This window comes from Bubalus kerabau, chromosome 3, assembly GCF_029407905.1.
Source record: "Bubalus kerabau isolate K-KA32 ecotype Philippines breed swamp buffalo chromosome 3, PCC_UOA_SB_1v2, whole genome shotgun sequence".
Classification (NCBI taxonomy): Eukaryota; Metazoa; Chordata; class Mammalia; order Artiodactyla; family Bovidae; genus Bubalus; species Bubalus kerabau.
This window is the reverse complement of record NC_073626.1, coordinates 188,395,517-188,414,027: the sequence shown is the minus strand read 5'-3', so window position 1 is coordinate 188,414,027 and position 18,511 is coordinate 188,395,517. Positions and strand designations below refer to the sequence as shown.

The 18,511-nt window shown below is 57.6% G+C and overlaps 1 protein-coding gene across 1 annotated transcript in view; it reads left to right on the top strand.

The window, feature by feature from the left end:
• Nucleotides 1-1,237: 1,237 nt before the first annotated feature.
• IGSF21 (immunoglobin superfamily member 21) overlaps nt 1,238-18,511 on the top strand; it is a 283,942-nt gene continuing 266,668 nt past the window's right edge. Inside the window, exon 1 of the mRNA XM_055574319.1 lies at nt 1,238-1,307. Coding sequence (XP_055430294.1) covers nt 1,238-1,307 — 70 coding nt within the window. The remainder of the gene's footprint in view (nt 1,308-18,511) is intronic.

Below are 18,511 nucleotides of genomic sequence, written 5' to 3'. Positions count from 1 at the left end.
TGTGTGTGTGAGAGCATGTGTGTGTGTGCGTGTGTGTGTGTGCACGTGTGTGTGCACGTGAGCATATGTGCGTGTGAGCATGTGTGCACGTGAGCATGTGTGTGTGTGCGTGCACACGTGTGTGTGTGTGTGTGTAGTGGGAGGATAAGGATAAATACAAGTCCCAAACCCCCATTTTCAGGCCCAGGGAGAAAAGAAATGAGGTCTGCCAAAAAGGTGAAACTGGGCTCTGCCAGGAGGAAACACCTAGTTCCTCACCCATTTCTGGCTGGATCCAAGAAAGTGGCTCTTCTCGAAAGAAAGGACAAAACGCACCCCAATCCACGAGTGCCTGGGGGAAGGGCAGCCATCGTTCGGGAAGTTTCAGAACACCCGATGCCCCTCACCCTTAGTTAATAGGTGGTGGCGAGACCAGTACCCCGGGCCACACCCTGCCTGCTCGACTCCCCGGACCGACGGCCTCTCTCTCAAGGGGCAGGCGGCCTCGCTCTCCAGCCTGGGGACGAGCGCGGGGAGGGTGTCCCGGGATGGGACTCGGTGGAGCAGGATCGGACGGAGCTTGGTCTGGAGGGCAGGGCACTCAGTCAGCTCGGGGAGGGTTACCGAGCGACCGGGGCTGCCAGCGCGTAGAGTGAGGAGGGGAGCCTGGGGAGAGGGGGTGGGCGACCTGGAGGAGGGGAGTGGGGCGGGAGATGGAGAGCTCGCCTTGTCCCTGCAATAAATCGGCTTAGCGGCCGAGAGCCGAACGGCCCAGAAAGGATTAAAGAGAAGTCTGTATAATACAGCCGAGAGCGCGACGAGGGGAGGGCAGGAGGGCGGGGGGCGGGGGGCGGGGAGGGGGGAGGGGCGGAGGGCGGGCGCGGGGAGGGGGCGCTCGCGCAGTCGGGAGAGGCGGGCGCCAGGCAGAGAGAGCGCGGTTCTGCTGCAAACTCCGGCTCTGCCGCCCAGCTGACTCCGGGCAGCGCTGGGCATCGCGCGCTGCCGGGGAGCCGAGAGCCGCGGCGCGCCCGAGGTCGTCCCGAGAGCAGGGGTCGCGGCGTCCCGCAGAGCCCGAGCCGAGCCCGGCGCCCCGGCGGCCCAGCCGCGGCGGCATGGGGGCGCCCCCGCGGCGCCCCACGCGGCCCGCCACCGTCTCGGCCGGAGGCCGGAGGCAGGAGCGCGCCTGAGCCCATGGCGAGGGGCCCCGCCGCCGCCGCCGCCGCCACCGCCCCGCCAGCGCCGCCAGCTCCCGGGCACCATGCGAGCCGCCCCGAGCCTCCGCGGCTGCGTCTGCCTGCTGCTAGCCGCGATCCTGGACCGGGCGCGGGGTGAGTGCGAGGGCGCCGGCCGGAGCCGGGGCCCGGGGTGCGCGGGGGCAGGCAGCGGGGAGGGTGCCGGCCAGGGGCACCCCGGGGACGCTTCGGGTCCGAAACCCGCGCTCGGCGCAGGGGCTGCAGAGCTGGTGGGTTTGACGAGGGAGGGCGGACGTCTCCTCTGGAGAGAACGCTCGCGGGTCTGTGCCAGGGTGTGTGCGCGCGTGTGTGTATGAGCGTGTGTCTTTGTGGCGTCCGTGTGAGGGTGTCCGGGAAGGCGCTGTGCGTGGAGAGGGTGCCGAAGTGTATCTGGAGATGTGAGTGTGTGTGATGGTGTGTGAGCGAGCGAGTGTCTGGGGGGGGGGGGGTGTTTGAGTGTCTATGTCAGCTACACAGAAAAGGTGTGTGCGTGAGAGAGAAGGAGTGTGAGCCAGAGTGTTTGGGGGTGTGAGCGGGCGCCCAGCTTCTCGGTGAGGGTGTGAAGTGGGTGAGCCTGTGTCATCGTATGTGGGAGCGTGTGGAAGGGTGGGTGAGTGTGTGCGGTGTGGCGTGGCACGCGTGTCCCAAGTGTAAGGGTCTCTTTAGGGATACATGGCAGCGGGTGCCTGTATTTCCACGGGGGGGGGGGGGCGCGTGTGTAGAGGAGGCGGGATGTGACCCTCTGGCCAGAGTGTACATTTCTCGGATGTGGAGGTGCAGGCGCGCGGGCCAAGAGTGTGTGAGCGTGCAGTGGAGCGTGTGGATCCAGTGTGGAGGGAGGCACCGACGCGTCCGGGGACGGGGGAGGTGTGAGCCGCGGTGCGTGTGTGTCCCGCGTGGACTTGGTCCCGATCGGGCTAAACCCGTTGGAAGGAGGGTTCCCGGAGCGAGTGACCGGTGCCTCCGCGGCTCCAGGGTCCAGGGTTCGCCGAAGCCTCGGGGCCTCCCGGCCGGCGCCGCCACCTGGCGGGTCTAGAGTGCTGCGGCCGCCTAACCTGGCGACCCGGCGCCTTTCGGGCAGAGCCAACGCGTCCGCTCAGAGCCGGCGGGAGCAAGGCTGCATCGGCGGAGAGCGGTGGCCCAGAGACTGGAGGTCCACGCCCGCGGTTCGCCCCAAGCCTAGTCCCGAACCTGGACGCCCAGAACCAGGGCATCTGGAGTCACATCCCGGCTCTGCCGCGGAGGGGCGGGGGATGCGCGCTGCCCAAAAGTAGCCGTTATGACCGGTGGGGTCTCAGCCCCCAGCCCAGCGGGTGATGGATATGGGAGGATCTGTTCTTTTCCGTGTGCCTTGCACTCCCGGGAGGTGCCAAGCCGGACTCTGAGAATGCCTGCCAGCAAGCGGTGCGCCCTAAAATAACCCCTCCCGCTTCCACCCCGAGGTCTTTATAGAGTGCTTGATCCGCTGACGGGAGAAACTGCAGGATTTGAGCCTGAATGGTGGTCCTGCTGGCAGAGGAGGGGGAGGGGTTGGTGTAAATTAGGAGGAATGCAAGCCCTGTACTTGGTCTGCCTACCTTTGGAACAACAGACTTTCCAAAGTGCATGGAAATCCGCCCCTTCCCCTCCAACTTCGAGGCGATGGCTCCCTCCCTCGGAAGCCTCCGGAGGGAAAGGTTATATGGGGGCGGGGACGGGGTGGTGCCCGGGTGCCAGAGCCACGGGGAGGGCGCTGGGCTTTGTCGAAGGGCACTCGGAGCCTTCACCTGGACACCGCAGGGAGCGGGGGTGGGGTGGGGCGGGGTTGGTTAGAGGGTGGGGGCAGGAGTGGGGCACCCCTTTCCCCAGATACGCAGAACCGGAAAGACCGGTCAGGGGTAAGGATGGCGACTAGAAGCAGAAGGGTTTAGTGGGGAAAGCCCGCTGCGTCAGGATCCCACCGCGCGAGTTCCCAGAACCTGCGAGCCGCGGTTCTTGGGGCTGCGGAGACCTGAGCGGGTGTCCAGGCTCCCCCGCCCCCCGCCCACCTCTGCAGCTGGCAGGAGGCTGGGGCGAGCGCCTCTGGGCGAAGGGAGCCGGCCTGGCCTCTGAGCTCCGCTGCCCGGCGAGAGGGGAGAGCGCCGACTCGGATCGCAGACGGGCAACTTTCCGAGCGTGGGGCGCGGGCGGAGCCATCCCTTCGCTGCAGAGGAGATGATGAGAGCGCGCGGGGCGCGATCAGTCCTTCGGTTCTCGGAGTCAGCGCCCGCCCACGGCGGGGGTACCAGAAGGGTCGGTACGCGCTGTAACAAGCCGTCTGGCCGGAGGAGGGCGCCCTTCCAGGACGTGACCGAGAGCCGCGCACCTGGCCCTTGGCAGGGCCGGGCCGCCTGCCAGCGCCTGCGTCGGAGGACGGGCGGGCGCGGAGGGTAGGGTCCAGGGCAAGCACTCGGAGACACGCCTGCCCAGTGCGGGGGCGACGGCGGTCACCGCTAGGGAAGGCACGGCCTGTGCGCCGGGGCCGGTTCTGCACCGACAGCTCGCGGCGCACAGGGACTCCACTTTGGAGAGGTGGGCCTGCGCCTCGGGAGGGGAAGGCAGCTGGCGGTACACAGGACCGGCCGGGCTGAGGGCTCCTGCCCCTGCCCACCACTCCCCGATATCTGCCTTTCCAAGAGGAAAAACCCACACGGATTCTAACTCCTCAGACCCCGTTTAACCTGGCCTGGGCACTTCTGGGAGGGCAAACCAGCACTCGTGCCAGGGCCCTGACCCAGGATACAGAGGGCCCCGAGGACTGGGAGCGCAGGGAGGACAGCGGTTCATAGACCTGCCTCCGAAGGGCAGCGGGGGGCAGGCCGAGGTAGGTAGGGCGCGCTAGAGGCCCCAGCCCTTCCACTTCCACTGGACGCCCTTCCACTTCTCTCTCGGCAGCAGCGTGTCAAGGGGTAGGTGGGATGCGGGGGCTGAGCGGCTGGGCCCGAGCTGCCGCCGCACCGGGACTGCGGGGGCTGCGCGCGCGCGAGCTGGGGTGACGCCTTCGTATATTTATCCGCTTCGCCATCTCCACCCCACGCCCCGCGGGCACCACCGGACCGCTGCCTGGTGCTCGGCGCGGGAGTTAAGGGCCCGGCCTGGGCTAGGTCGCTCCGCCCCTCCTCGCCCTGCCGCCCCGCCCCCAGCCGTAAACCCCACCCCTTCCCTCTCAAGATGCAAACTGAAATTTCTCCTGAGAGGCTGAAGGAGTTCTTGCTTTTTAAGTGGAGAGAATGTTCGAGCTGGAAGCGACCTCCGAGATCACTTACTGCGGTGGTTCTGAAACGAGTAATTTTTAGCAGGAGAACCCTTTTAGAGTAGGAACTGATTACCGCCCCCTAAAATCCTAATGCCTTGGGCAAGATGGTAAGCGCCAAAGGACAGCGGCCCTGATGGAAGCAGATAATGAGACCCAGCATCGAACGATCTTTCCTCAACAGTCCCCTTAAACAATCTTAAGATTGCTGCTCTTCTAATATCAGAGCTGGGTTTCTGTTTTTTTTCAATAGCCAAGATTACATGGATCAGCTGCTGTGTGGCCAGCACGCACTGGCTGCTTCGCGGTGCTTCATGCACTGCAAGATGGGTTTAAGCGACCTCTTTTCACAGATTAGGTAACTGAGGCCCAGAATTTCAAGGTTTGTTCGTGACAGGCTGTCAGTGTCTTCCAGGTCCCGCCTGGTCCGGGCCCTGGCTCCCGCTTTCCTTCCAGTGTTCCTTGGACAGGGCGTGTGGGCAAGGGCTGGCAAGGTGCCAGCGGTGCCTTAGATCCGCCTGCCCACCCCAGCTTTTCAGAACATCTGTCTCACACAGACCTGAATCTTGCTACAGTTGGGGGCTGGGGGAGGGGTGGGGGAGGAGATGAAGAGACTTGTTGAGGTTCCTGGGTGTTAGCAGTCCTGTCTTCAAAACCAAGCGAGGGCTGAACAAAGAGGAGGCTGGTTAGCTGTGTTCACCAGGTTTCCTGGGACCCATGGAGGCATCTGACCTGGCTTACTGCCCCGTCCACCTCTGCTCCATCCCTGGGCCACTTGAAATTCATCCATTCAGCCCCGACTGTGCCAGCTCTGGGCCGTATGTGCTTCGTTCTTCTTATCTTCGTTAATCCTTGTAACCATCCTGAGAGTTAAGATTCTTTTCCAGATGAGGAAGCTGAGGTTCAGAGAGGTTAAGTGGTTTGTCCAAGGTCACCCAGTCAGTACGTGGCAAGCTGAGATTCAGACCCAGGACTGTCTCTCTCTTTCCCTCTGGGCTCTGCTGCCTCCTGTGAGAATGGGTCCCAGTCGCTTCCTCAGCTCCAGCCACATGGACAGTTGCCATGTGTCCAGTGCCCTGTCTGGCTGCCTTTCTCCTTCCCAAGCCCCACTAAAGTCAAATTATCCAGTGCGTTCATCTGCACAGATGGGAGAGGGGACAATCCTCAAAGCCCTTGTCATCATCAAGAGAATGAGTGGGCATCTGTTGTGGGCAGGGTGCATCTGAAAAGAGAAAGACCTATGACCGTGACCATCGTTCCAGTGGGGTGAGAGGTCAGGCCCGAACCCATAAAGATAAAAGACAATCCAAGTGGAAATCTGTTGATACCTGCAGGATGCCAAGTGGATTGACGTCTCCCAGAGGAGGTTTGTGGGGGAAGAATGATTTCTTTGGAGGTGTTAGGGGAAGGCTTCAAAGGGGAGGGAGGACTTGAACTAGACCTTGAAGCAAAGGGAGGAGGTTAATAGGCCAAGGGCTCATGTCCCAGGGAGGGAACCCAGGTGAGCTAAGAGCCAGAGGCAGGATTGTGCCTGGTGGGGCCAGCTCAACCTCAAGACTGTTACTTCTTGAGTCTAATTGAGGACAGAGAGAAAGAAGACTGATATTACTGGTAGCTTCCATTTATCGCACACCTCTTAGATGTTCCTTATGCATTAAATGCCCTCAACAATTCATGAGGCAGTCTCATTAGGCGTGTTTTACAGATGAGGACAAGAGCCCCCAGGATACCCCCCAGCTCCCTCTTGCCATCTCTCTCTCCCTCTCTCTTTCCCTTCCTCTCTTCCCACTTCCTTCTTTTCTTTCTTAAACAATGAATGAAGCTCAAAATCTTGTATAAGGGTAAGAACTGGGAGTTTCAAACCCAGGTCTAAAGCAATCCAAAGACACTACTGCTTCCAGAGGAGAGGGGAAACTATTTATTTTTTCATCACAGAAGGAGGAATGCAGCAGCCTCTACCCTTTGCAAGAGGAGTCAAAGTCCCCCATTTTAAACAATAAATGTCAGTCCAAGTGAAACGTGTGAATGACTTCCTAAGAAGTATCTGTCTTCAGGATGAAGTTTCCGGGAAGGAGCCAGGGGGATGAGACCCTGGAGCCCACCTTTACACTCACAGGAGGGTTCCCTAGCAGAGTGGGCTCAGGACCTACTGGCCAAGATTCCATGGGTGGAGCAATCGAGTACAACATGTATGGAGTTAGAGGTGTGCAGAGTAGCAGCCCAAAGGAGTGGGAAGGACACTGACACCCAGGAAGGGAGCCTGGGGTTTGTGGGTCTGCCGGCCATTCCCACACCTCCTGGCAACACACCGGAGTTGCTTTGGGAGAGTATGTGCCCCCTCTCATTTGCACGCCATCTTGGTAGGCGGCGCAATCAGCCGTAGCCCCACTAAGGCGAGTCCATCTGACACACGATCCCTAGAATCTGGATACCGAGCAGCCGAAGACTGAAACCCATCGGAAGGTCCCCCTGATCAAGAGGAGCCCCCAAGACACTGTACTTCTCTGGTTTCCCAAGGCTAATGACGACGGGATCTTCCTCCCAGGGTGCTATGAGCAGGACACAATGAGTCACGACACGCAGAGCTCTTAGCTCGATCCTGGGGGCTCAGATGACTGTCATCAGCGTGACCTGTGACTATGCCAGAGCTGCTCTGGCTCTAGCGAAGTGGGCCCCTGACACCTGCTGGTCCAGCTTGCTCCTGATTCCATGACTTTCCCCATAAGATTCCACCAGTTACTTTTTTGTTTTTTTGGCTTGGGTTATCTGGAGTTGATTTCTGCCCTTTATAAGAAAAGGACCCTGCTTGATACCCTCCCTAGGCATGATAAGCCTTAGAGTTGCTGATTAGCCGGTCTTGGTAACTCCTGGAGGATGGTTCATAGTTTGCTGATTGGGGGTGATCAATTCCCCTACCTGCTCCCTGACTTCCCCTGGAGTCCTGAGGCAGTGTCCCCTGCCCACACCCACAGGAGTGCAGTTAAGACTCAAGACAAAAGTTGTTTCTCCCAGTGGCATGTGGAAGGGGCAGTCTCACTGTGGCCCTCCCATCCCCTAACCTAGTAAAAAGTTCTGCAAAAGCAGAGACCTGTCCATTCTTTTCACTATTGAATCTTCCTTACAAACGCATGATGGATACTTAATAAAGGCTGGTTGTGTGGATAAATAAGGCATCCTTGGCCTTTGGACGTGTCCTGGTGCTGGGGCACGTGGGGAGGGTTTGGGTATGTGGCTTTCTACAGAAAATATATGCAAAGGCTTATGGCTTGTGGAATTCAGGCTGGATTGTTGGTAAAGTTCTGCTCCTGGAACTGCGTTCTGTCTTTCTTGAAGACGCTCAGATCATCGATGTGACGGAGACTCTGATTCCAGACATCCTGACTATGCCTGCAGGTGGTACTTGAGCATTGATGAGATGCTTTGACCCCCATCCTTCCATTCAGATTTCACGTCAGATGTGAAGGAGGCTACTCTTGTGCCCATTGAACCGACAAGGGAAACTGAGCCTCAGGGAAATGAAAAAATGGTGGTAGGAAGCAGCTGGACTGGAATCCGGGTTTGTGACTGCAGGCTCAGCCTTCTTCACTCCCCAGTCCATTGTGGTGCTTCCTTCAGCCCTCAGGGGTCTGCAATGAAACAGGCCAGCTCCCCATGAGCCCATAGGCCCCTAAACTAACCAGAGAGCTTGCACCGTGAGCTGGGTGCCGACGTAGCCACTTTGCTGATGTGACTCCTTCATCCTCCACTGCTGCCCATGGGGAGGACGCTGACGGGGCTGTGCTCACACCACCTGGGGCCCGGAGCTCGCCATCTCTCTGCCCTGCTGACCTGGCCTGCCCAGAGATGTCTTCCCCTCCTCCCCCACTTCCGCCCTTTCTTGGCTCAAAGAGCAGACACCTGCCCTCAGCCGGTACAGCCCTGACTCCGTACAAACCTCCCTCCCAGTCTCTGCTTGCCCGCTTCTCGGCCTCCACAGCCCCGCCAGCCCCTGCCAGCAGAGGCCACCTGTGCCTGCTGGCAGCGCCACTTTGGGCAATACGTTGTTTAAACAACTCTCTGGGGCTGGACCTGGTTACAGGCTCGACTCCCTATTGAACAGAGAGCTGTTGAGGGCAGGCATCCCTGTCCCACCGGCTCTAGCATGAAGCCTGGCTCCGAGCAGATGTGGCTTCAAGATGTGTTTGTTGAATGACTCACTGATGGACTGAATGAATGATGTCTCCCCTGAGCCTGGGGTTTGGTCCAGATGCTGAGCCTGGGGCCTGCTCAGTCACCTCTAGAAGTCCCTTCTGGTGTGAGAATGTGTCTACTGTCCAGCTCTGCCCGCCATAGCTCACCCTGGCATCATGGCTGGTGTCTGGGGGATGAGCCAACAGTGAAAGGGGAAGACCAAAGGGCTTCCTGTTCCTTCTGGGTTCTCCTTGGTTGGAGGGGCTGTTCTTCATTGCTGGCGGGTGGGAGGTTGGGGGAAGGAAAGAAATGGTAACTGTTCTGTGGCAAGCCCCATGCTAGCTATGTGCACACACAGTCGTATGAAATGCTCCCAAAAACTCCCATTTGGGAGTTAACAGTCTCCTATTTTACAGAAGAGCAATGCAACTTGTAAAGATTATGTGATTTGCCTAAGGTCCCACTGCAAGTGGGGGGCAGAGCTGGATTCTCAAGCCAGACGTTGATTTACACATCTCCCCCAAAGCCCAAGTTGGTCTTATTAGTAGCTTGAAGCTGACCATGGCGATTTACACCACGGAGGTGGGCAAGCACTGCAGCTTAGTGCTCTCCCCAGCCCAGAGCTGGCTGCTAAGCATTTCCCAGCCTGCCCTTGGGCCTGCCCACCTTTCCCCAATCCCTGTCTCCGTGTGGTCCAGATACTTTGGTTTCCATCTGAACTGGGTGCAAAGCCTGGCCCGGCCACTCCCTCGCAGAGTAGACACTTGGTCGAGTCAGTGCCTCTCTAGGTCACTGTGTCCCCATCTTTTGAAGATAGAGTGTAGCGTGGAGACAAATGGAACGATCCAGGAAAGCAGGCGTGTGATGGGCCCTCAGTCATCGGCTGGTCCCTTTCTCCTGGCCCCCGGGCTGGAGTCAGACGGCCACGGGGTCACTCTGAAAGGCTGGGGAAGCTCCTGTTTTCTCCTTCCTGTCCTGGAAGCTGCATTTGCAGCCACGTCAAGGGATCCAGTCACTTCTGTTCATTGAGCAGCTGTCCAAGCCTTGTTCTGGATCAGCAGAGATATCCCCTAAGGAGTTCTGGCTGCTGGCAAACCCCATAGAGCATGGGCTCATTTGAGAATGATGAAAGATCATCTCTAATAAATGGCCAGTACTAGGGTACCAAGAGTAAACTCTTGGAAACTAAGGGGAGTGGCCCAGGAAGGCTCTGCGGGATCGGAACAAGCTTGACAGGTGGGGAGGGAACCCCCGGCCGGGTGGGGGGGGGGCAGAGGCATGTGCAAAGGCCTGGAGGAGGGAACGAGCACCCTGTTGGGCTGGGAGGCTGGGAGGCAGCTGGCCTCGCTTGAGCAGAAGGTGCTTGTTGAGAAGCTGGAAATGAGGTTAGAGCTGTTGGCAGAGGCCTGAGAGCTGGAGCGAGGGGTCTGGACTTGAGCCCAGGGGCTACGGGGGGCAGTTGAAGAGAAATGAGTGACGTTCTCAGAGCAGGACTCTAGGAAGATTAATTTGGCTTTTCTGGGCCACCTGAAGCTGGACATCCTTTGGAATGCCTTTGTGTTATAAATGATGGCTCTGGGGTACCCAAAGAGACAATGGCCTTGAGGCAGAAATGCCATCGTTTGGACATTGTTCACCTCTCCCAGTGTCCACACCTGGCAAGGAGGGAAGACAAGGCCTCTGCCTAGAATGTGACTGTTCCAGCTTGGGCCTGAGCCAAGAGCGGCGGGGGCAGCTTCTCCTGGGGAGAAGCTTCTAGATGCCCAGCAGGTGTGAACTCTGCGGTCTGGCACGGGTTCAGATCCCATCTCCCCCATGCATCCAGCGTGTGAACTCAGAGAGCCTCTCTGTTGCTTCCGGCCTTGACTTCTCCAACTGAACAGGCGGCTCATCGTGGCGGCTTTGAGGGGTGTGGGCTGCTAGGAAGGGGACATTTACGTAATTTGGGGAGGATCTATATACAGGGCACTGAGCACTTAGGAGGTATGTGAAAACCCATTGCTGTTGTTATAATGGTGTTTGGAACGTCCACAGGTTTGAAGAGGAAGAAGCATTTATAAGCCCCAGTGCCCAGGAGGAGGGGTACGTTGTAGGTTTCCCACACAGAGTCTTAAGCAAGTTCTTGGGTTTAGGACTGCAGAGCACCGGGCCAGGAGGGAGCTGGAGGATTAAATGCACTGTCTCTGGTCTCCCATTTTAAAGCTGAGAAAACTGAGGCCAGAGAGGACCTCACACTGTGCATGACGTGTGTGTGTGTGTGCATGTGAGTGCGTGTGAGTGTGTGTGTGTGTGTGCCTGTATGAGTGTGTGTGAATGTGTGTGAGTGCCTGTGTGTGAGTGTGTGTGAGTGCCTGTGTGTGAGTGCGTGAGTGTGTGTGTGTGTGAGAGTGTGTGAGTGTGTGTGTGAGTGTGTGTGTGTGTGTGTGTGTGTGTGTGTAGGCAGGGTGGGGAGGTAGTGCTGGAAGCCAGGTCTTCTCCCTGGAGTTCCTAGGGGTGATCCTGGGGGCTCAGTTAGGCAGACCCTCCACCTCAGAGCCTTGTGTAGGGGAGCATCGGGGTCCCCAGGCTTGAGTGGGGATCTTGGTGGCACTCCAGCGGGGAGCGCCCACCAGCCTCCGACATCACAGGAGCGGCTTGGGAGTCACCAGGGAGAGAGACAGCTGAGCCACTGGGCTTTTTTGTTGCTTTGCCAAGCTGTTCCTTCTGCCCTTTTGTTTCTCTTTCTGCAGAGACACTCAGCGCTCCTACGACGGGGCTATTTGTCACCAATCACTGGCGCGTCCATTATCCTCCCGGCTCCTTAATGCTGCCCCAAAGGAGGGCGCCCATCACCAGCTGCCCTGGCGTCACGCAGGGCTGGGCGGGGGGAGGCAGCCCTGGCAGGGTGGAGACACGGCTGCCCTGGCGTCACGCAGGGCTGGGCGGGGGAGGCAGCCCTGGCAGGGTGGAGACAGAGGCTGGCATGGCCAGAGGGTGGGTGACATTCATGTCTCGAGCTGGTGCTCACTGCCCGAGTGTGCAGGTTTTTGTCAAGTGGGTATTCAGGCCACACAATAACCCAAGGCCAGGTGCCTGGTTCTACAGAAGCAGGTGATACATTGCTAATTGTCACCAGGCACCTAATGTCCCAGGCAGGGGCAAGGGAGTGAGGTGGGGGTGGCGGAAGCAACCACATCATAAAGGCTTCTTTGTTTGCTCGGGCAGCAGAGAAGTGGGCCTGAGCTCAGCTTGGAGAGGAAAAGGCACCATCAGAAGGCGAATTCCTAAGGCCTGTGGCCTGACTGTGGAGCCTGGTGGGAGGAGAGGGGCAAGCAACCTGGTGGGGGAGGAATAAGGTTACTTGGCTTCCCATGTGGCTCAGTGATAGAGAATCTGCCTGTCAATGCTGGAGACGCAAGAGACACGGGTTCGATCCCTGGGTCGGGAAGATCCCCGAGTAGGAAATGGCAACCCACACCAGTGTTTTGACCTGGAGAATCCCATGGACAGAGGATTAGGGTTAGGGTTAGGGTTGCCTGGTGGGCTACAGTCCAAAGGGTAGCAAAGAGTCAGACACGACTGAGCGACTGAGCATCACAAACAAGGAAGAGCTGGTGGTTTCTGGGACAGTCCGAACGCAGAGAGCAGACCGCTGTTGCAAGAAGCAGGGCAGCTCATTCGTTTGTTCTCTGATTCACCCATCGGTGCTCTGCTCCTGGCAGTCAAGCATCGTGCCGTTCTAGAGATCCGGACGAGAAGGAATAGGCGAATTCTCGCCCTCGTGGCGCTTGCGGAGCTGTGTTCAACATGGAGCCATGTGTGACAACCCACATTTACATTAAAACGCAGCAGCGTCTTGGCTTTTGTTTAACCGAATTAAAACACATTTTAATTCTTCCGCCACATTTCAAAGGTGCAACAGCCGCACGTGGCTGGTGGCTCTTGCGTTGGACAGCACAGATGTGGATAAGATGCCTCCATCATTGTGTGAGGCTCCGCTGGACATCACGGGTCTAGGGGAGTGTCCCTCCCACTGCCAGTAAGTGACAGGAATCCCAGGGAGGGAGGGTCTTCCTGCTTCCTTCCCCATGCCATCCTCCTCCTCGTGCCGAGGAGAAAGCCTCAGGCTGATGCCATCAAGCTCTGACACCCTCTTGCTTGCTAATCTCTTTTTCCAACAAAACAGGTGCGGGGCAGCATGCCTGCAGTGAGCCAGAGGAAGTCAAAGTTTTAATAACAGTGTTTTGTTTTCATTATGATTCTTTTTCAGTCACCCTCTGTTTAAGGCAAGTGAGACTGGTTTGCCATTTGGGGCAGTGATTTAAATTCTCTTTCCCTTTTTAAAAACGGCTTATTTAAGTTTTAAAAAAAAGAGTCAAGTTTAAGAAAAATGTTAAGTGCACCATGGAGCAGGTGGCACGCGAACGTGGCCAATCTGGGAAGTGTGAATGTCTGCGGTTGGGAAACCGCGGTTCCGATGGAATGACACAGGCTTTGGAGGCAGACAGAGGAGGGTTGGGGTTTCGGTGCCACTGTTGGTAAGCTCTGTAATTTGAGGACAATTTATTTCCCTCCTTATCAACCAGGTTCCAGAAGGAAACAGCAAGCTCAGCCTGGGGGCTCCGTGGAGGGCTACTTTAAAGGACTACCAGGTTCAATTCCCGGGTCGGGAAGATCCCCTGGAGGAGGGCATGGCAACCCACTCCAGTTCCTGCCTGGAGAATCCCATGGACGGAGGAGTTTGGCGGGCACAGTCCATGGGGTCCCAAAGAGTCTGGGACAGAACTGAGCGACTAACATTTTCACTTTTCGCTGGCTTTGGGGTTTAGTGGGGGCACAGGGGATGGGGCAGCCCTTGGGGCCAGGATCAGTGGGGAGTTTCTACCGCCTGCAGACTAGAAAGAGGGCTGAGAGGAGAGGGCTGCAGGCAGGCCTGGGGCCCCAGGTGGAGGGATGCGGCCAACTCCTGGGGACCTGGCCAGCAGCTGGAGGAAGAGACACCCCGGTTTCATCGTCCTCCTGCCTTTGGGTCTCTTGCTAGTGCTGCACGTGGTCGAAACTCAATTGCATGGCTGCTGCTGCTGCTGCTAAGTCGCTTCAGTCGTGTCCAACTCTGCGACCCTATAGACAGCAGCCCACCAGGCTCCCCCGTCCCTGGGATTCTCCAGGCAAGAACACTGGAGTGGGTTGCCATTTCCTTCTCCAATGCAGGAAAGTGAAAAGTGAAAGTGAAGTTGCTCAGTCATGTCCGACCCTTTGCGACCCCCTGGACTGCAGCCCACCAGGCTCCTCCATCCATGGAATTTTCTAGGCAAGAGTACTGGAGTGGGGTGCCATTGCCTTCTCCGCAATTGCATGGATGCCCATGCAATTGGGCCGCCAGGCACAGAATAGGTGGAGAAGGGGAGAGAGTGACCTGGGGAGCAGATAGCTGAGACCTAGCACCATCCTGCCCGACCTCAGCGTTCCCGTCTAGAAAACCGGGCTGTACTACGTGCCAGCTGAGTTGTTGACACGATGGAATGAGACAGTGTGCTGTGCTCATAAGTGATCGGTCGCTTCTTACACTAATAACAATCACAGTAATAAATGCCTGCCGTTATGCCCCATCCTGTGCTGGACGCTGGATTTTCCTGAGCCAAAATGTAGCTCATGGGTCTGGGGCTTTAGAAACGGGGAACTGGCCTCCCAAGGGCCCGTGAACTTGAAGGGACGGGTAACCTTGGGAGAGCACTGAAATCTGTCGAGAGGGAGCGCCCGCACCCCTCCGCTGCTGGTGCGGACCCGCTGACGTGTCATCTCTGCCCCAGACTCTTCGACGTCCCCACACCTCCCTGTCCGCTGGCCCATCTCGCTGACTGATCACTCCGCCCCAGGGCACACCGATGCCTCGCTCCCCAGTCTATTTTCCACCCTATTTCCCACGACGAGGTTCTTCCTCCTCAGATCCATTTAGGTCATCTTTCTTGCCATCCCCACCGGCTCTTACCGTGTGTGGTTCGGTCCACATTTGTCACAAATGGCCGCAGAGCTCCTTCCTTGCAAGGGCAAGGGCGGGTGTTCTTCACCTCTGAGCTAGTCTTGCCAGAGGCTGCTCCTACCCCTACAGGTGGGGGAGGAGGGAATTGGCAGTAAGTTAGCCCTTTGGATCACCAGACCATTTATCCTTCACCTGAAAGCTAACCGTGCCAATTCCCTATTTAGAGGGATCTTCTCAGCGAGTAGCTGGAGTTTCAGGGGTGGCTGGCTTCTAAATGGAGCGACCATTTCTTGGGAAAACTTCCACCAACAGTCCCTTTGGCTTGCTGCTCCTGAATTGGCTCCGGGTACTCTCCTCGGGTCCCTCTGTTTTCCTTTGTCCGGCCCATTTTTTCCATCCACCTTGACTGTTCAAATTGACTTTGACGAGGACTAATTTTGCCAGTTGAAATTCGAGACGCTTCGACGTCTGGTGCGTTGCTGAAATTGCCGTGACAAATAGCAGCGGCGATTTCTTCCCTGGCTTGTTCTCTGAGGTGCTCCGGCCAAGACCGAGTGCCCCTGCCCCATGCCCACGTGCCGTCTGCCCCGCAGCCCGGCTACTTACCCTGTCCCCATGCAGGTCGGTCTCAGCCCTGCCTACTGACTCAATGGCAGTGTGACCCTTTGAGAGCGGAGGGTCGGTGGCTGACTGGGGATCAATATTCCTTAGGGAAATCTCCACCAACCGTCCCCTTGGGTCTCAGTGTCCCCGTCGGTTGAGGTGACATTCCTTTGTTCAGCTGCCCTTCCATCTACCTGACTGTTCACTTTACCTTAGAAGAGGTTCATTTCCAGTCGAACATGGAGCCTGCCTGGTCCTGCAGGCTGGACCTCTGTGTGCGGGCTGCGGGGCATCCACCCACCCACCCAGCCATCGCAGTGCCGGGGGCCGCCCCCGGCCCTTGGCTGGGGCCTGGGTCTCGGGGGAGCTGTGTCACTTGCCGTGCTCACGTCCCGGGTGGTGGAGTGTGGCTCTACGCCATCCCGGGGCTGCACGGCAGACGCTGCCAGACCCCAGTCACCGCCGTCATGACTTTATCTCCATCCCACCCAGGTCTTTTCTTACATCACGATCGTCTTAAAATCAAATTTAAATCGATTCCCTCTTTTTGTCGCTGGGACGAAGGAGTAATGTATAGGCCTGTGGCACTGAATACATCTTTTTTCTTAATCCATATTAAAATGAATGTGACAATTTGAATTTTTAAAAAGGCTCCCCTGTTCCATGTGACCTCATCCCGTGGGTGGGAATGGAGAACACTGGCTCAGTGGGAAGGAGACCAGACTCGGAGCGACGAGCCCCAGGATCTGGTCTCAGCTCCTCCATCAGCTGGCACCTTCACTCGCTCCCCTCCCCGTCTAACCCCAGGTCCGTAAAGCAAAGGATTGAGTCTGGGTGGCCCAGTTCCAAGATTCTTTGGTGAGTAATAAGGTTGGGACGGAGAGTCCTGTCTAGGTCCAAAATACTTCCTTTAAGTCATGTTTGCGGACTTCTCTCATAATCCAGTCATTTAGACTCCGCCTTGCAATGCTGGGGACAGGGTTCGGTCCCTGGTCTGGGAACTAAGAGCTCACGTTCTGTGGAGCAAAGTCCATGCGTCACAACAAAAGCCCCCACACGCCACAGAAGCTGGCGCCACAACAAAGACTTCATGCAGCCAAATACGTAAAGTTTTTTTTTTTTAAAAGACGTATCTGATGCCCCCGTTCCCACCCTGGGATGAAGCGTCCTGCCTCCAGGGGTGTTGCTGAGAGCAGCTGCGTCGGTGGTGAGGATGCGCCCACAGCCACTTGCCTCCTGGTGCACAGAGTCAGCCTCATTTCGGTTCCATTCAGCAGCCGTTTTCTGAGCACCAGCCCTGAGCTGTGGCCTGTGCCAGGGCTGGCAGTGAGGTACCAGCGAGACCTCCAGGTGTCCACAGTCCCCTGGGGCAGAGGAGCAGGCACAGAAGTAAATTACTGATTAATATTGTAGACTCTGAAACTGAAATGGCTCCCAAGTCCTTACGGGACTGCAGCAGAGGGGACGACGAGTCTGCCTGAGGCGCTGGGCAAAGTCCCACGTCATCAGAGAGGCTCAGCCACTTGCTCGGGTTGCACAGCTACTAAGTGGCTGAGCTCTGAACTCAGGGGGTCTCACGCTTTACCTGCCTTCTGCCCTCTCTGCCTGCGTGCTTCTCTGCCAGAGACCCCTTCCAACCTGACCTTTGGTGATTCTGGGGCTCTCTGCACCTCCCCTCCTGATCCCACTTGCCTCTGGGGGAGGGGGTCAGGGGCTCAGCAGCAGCCCGAGGTGGCCATGGGCCCCCTGCCTGGGCAGCCACTGGGTGGCAGCTGGCTCTGCCCTGTTGCCTCCGGCCTTGTTATTATTATTATTATTTCTTTCCAGCATGCTGCTAAAAGCTTCCCGCTGAGATCACACAAACCCAGCTCTTTAAAATTTAAAGGGCTTTACTTAAACAATGTTATTTCCCTCAGAAAAGAGACAGGAGAGGTATTTGCAGTGGATAAATTTAGTGCCATGTGTGGGTCTGAGCAGATGAGTGTGGGGTTCAGTGGGTGTGGAGGTGGCCAGGGAGATGCTCCTGGCAAGGGGAGCGGCCGTGGCTCGTCACCCCTCCCTCTCGTCCCCACAAGAGCGCGACCTCAGGGGGGACCTGTTGTGCCCAGGGTTCTGGGGAGCACTGGGGCCTGTTGTGCCCAGGGTTCTGGGGAGCACTGGGGCCTGTTGTGCCCAGGGTTCTGGGGAGCACTGGGTGCCACTTGCTGGGAACCACTGGGGGCAGGGGGACGTGAAGCCTGCCTCACAGGACTTTAGCCCTAAAGACCGGGTGCCCCTAGCTGCCCCAGGGCCTTCGCACAGGCCAGTCCCTCTGCAGGAGCCTGCCTCCTTCCGTGGACTAAGACCTGCTCATCATTGCGGTCTCACTTAGGCGCCGCTTAATTTATTCCATGCACATTTTCTCTGCACCTACTATGTTCACAGCACCCAGGGGCACAGCTGGCACCGTGACTCAGCTCCACGCTCCCTGTGCCTGGCGTGGTTCTGGCACAGAGCGGGCATCAGTAAGTGTTCATGGAACTGATAAGGGCCTGTGTGGGCGCTGTGGGACCTGGCGGAAGGATGGAGCTGCCTCTCCAGAGCTTAGAGCCGCATGAGAGTCATATTGGGTTGGCCAAAAAGTTTGTTCGTCACCCCCCCCCACCCCTGCCCAAATCTCGACCATCTTGTGGAACATTCAAACTTTTTGGCCAACCCCAGTAACAAAAGACATTTTGAACTCTGAATGAACCTATCAGGGCCGGCAGATTTACACTGACTCAAGAAAGAAAAGGAAAATTCCTTCTTTCATTGGCCATATATCCATCCATCCCTCCCTCCAGCCATTCATTCATCTGACAAATTGGACACTTAACTTTGTTCCAGATGGTGTGTGAGGCACTGGAGATATGGTGCTGAACAGAAAAAACAACAAAAAAAAAGCCTGCCCTCCTGGAGCTTACCTCCCAGGGTGTGTGACCAGAGAGATAGGACCTACATGAGCACACGGCAAGAGGACGCGATGACTGCTCTGGAGAACAGGGCTGGGGGTGATGGCCAAGTGTAGATGTGTGTGGTCGGGGAGGGGCCCTCTTACCGAGCATCCAGCGCGTCTCAGACGCTGCGCAGCCCTGGCTGCAAGCAAGTAAAGAGGCAGAGTCGCTGGCATGATAAGTGTTAGGATGGTGAGAGCCGGGATGTGGCTGATAGTGACTAGCACAGCCGCACCGTTAGCGAGGCCTCCGATGAAGTTCTCAGACGTGAGCTGGGCCTTGAAGGATGCGGTGCAGGCAGGGTGGGCCGACCCATGGTTCTCAA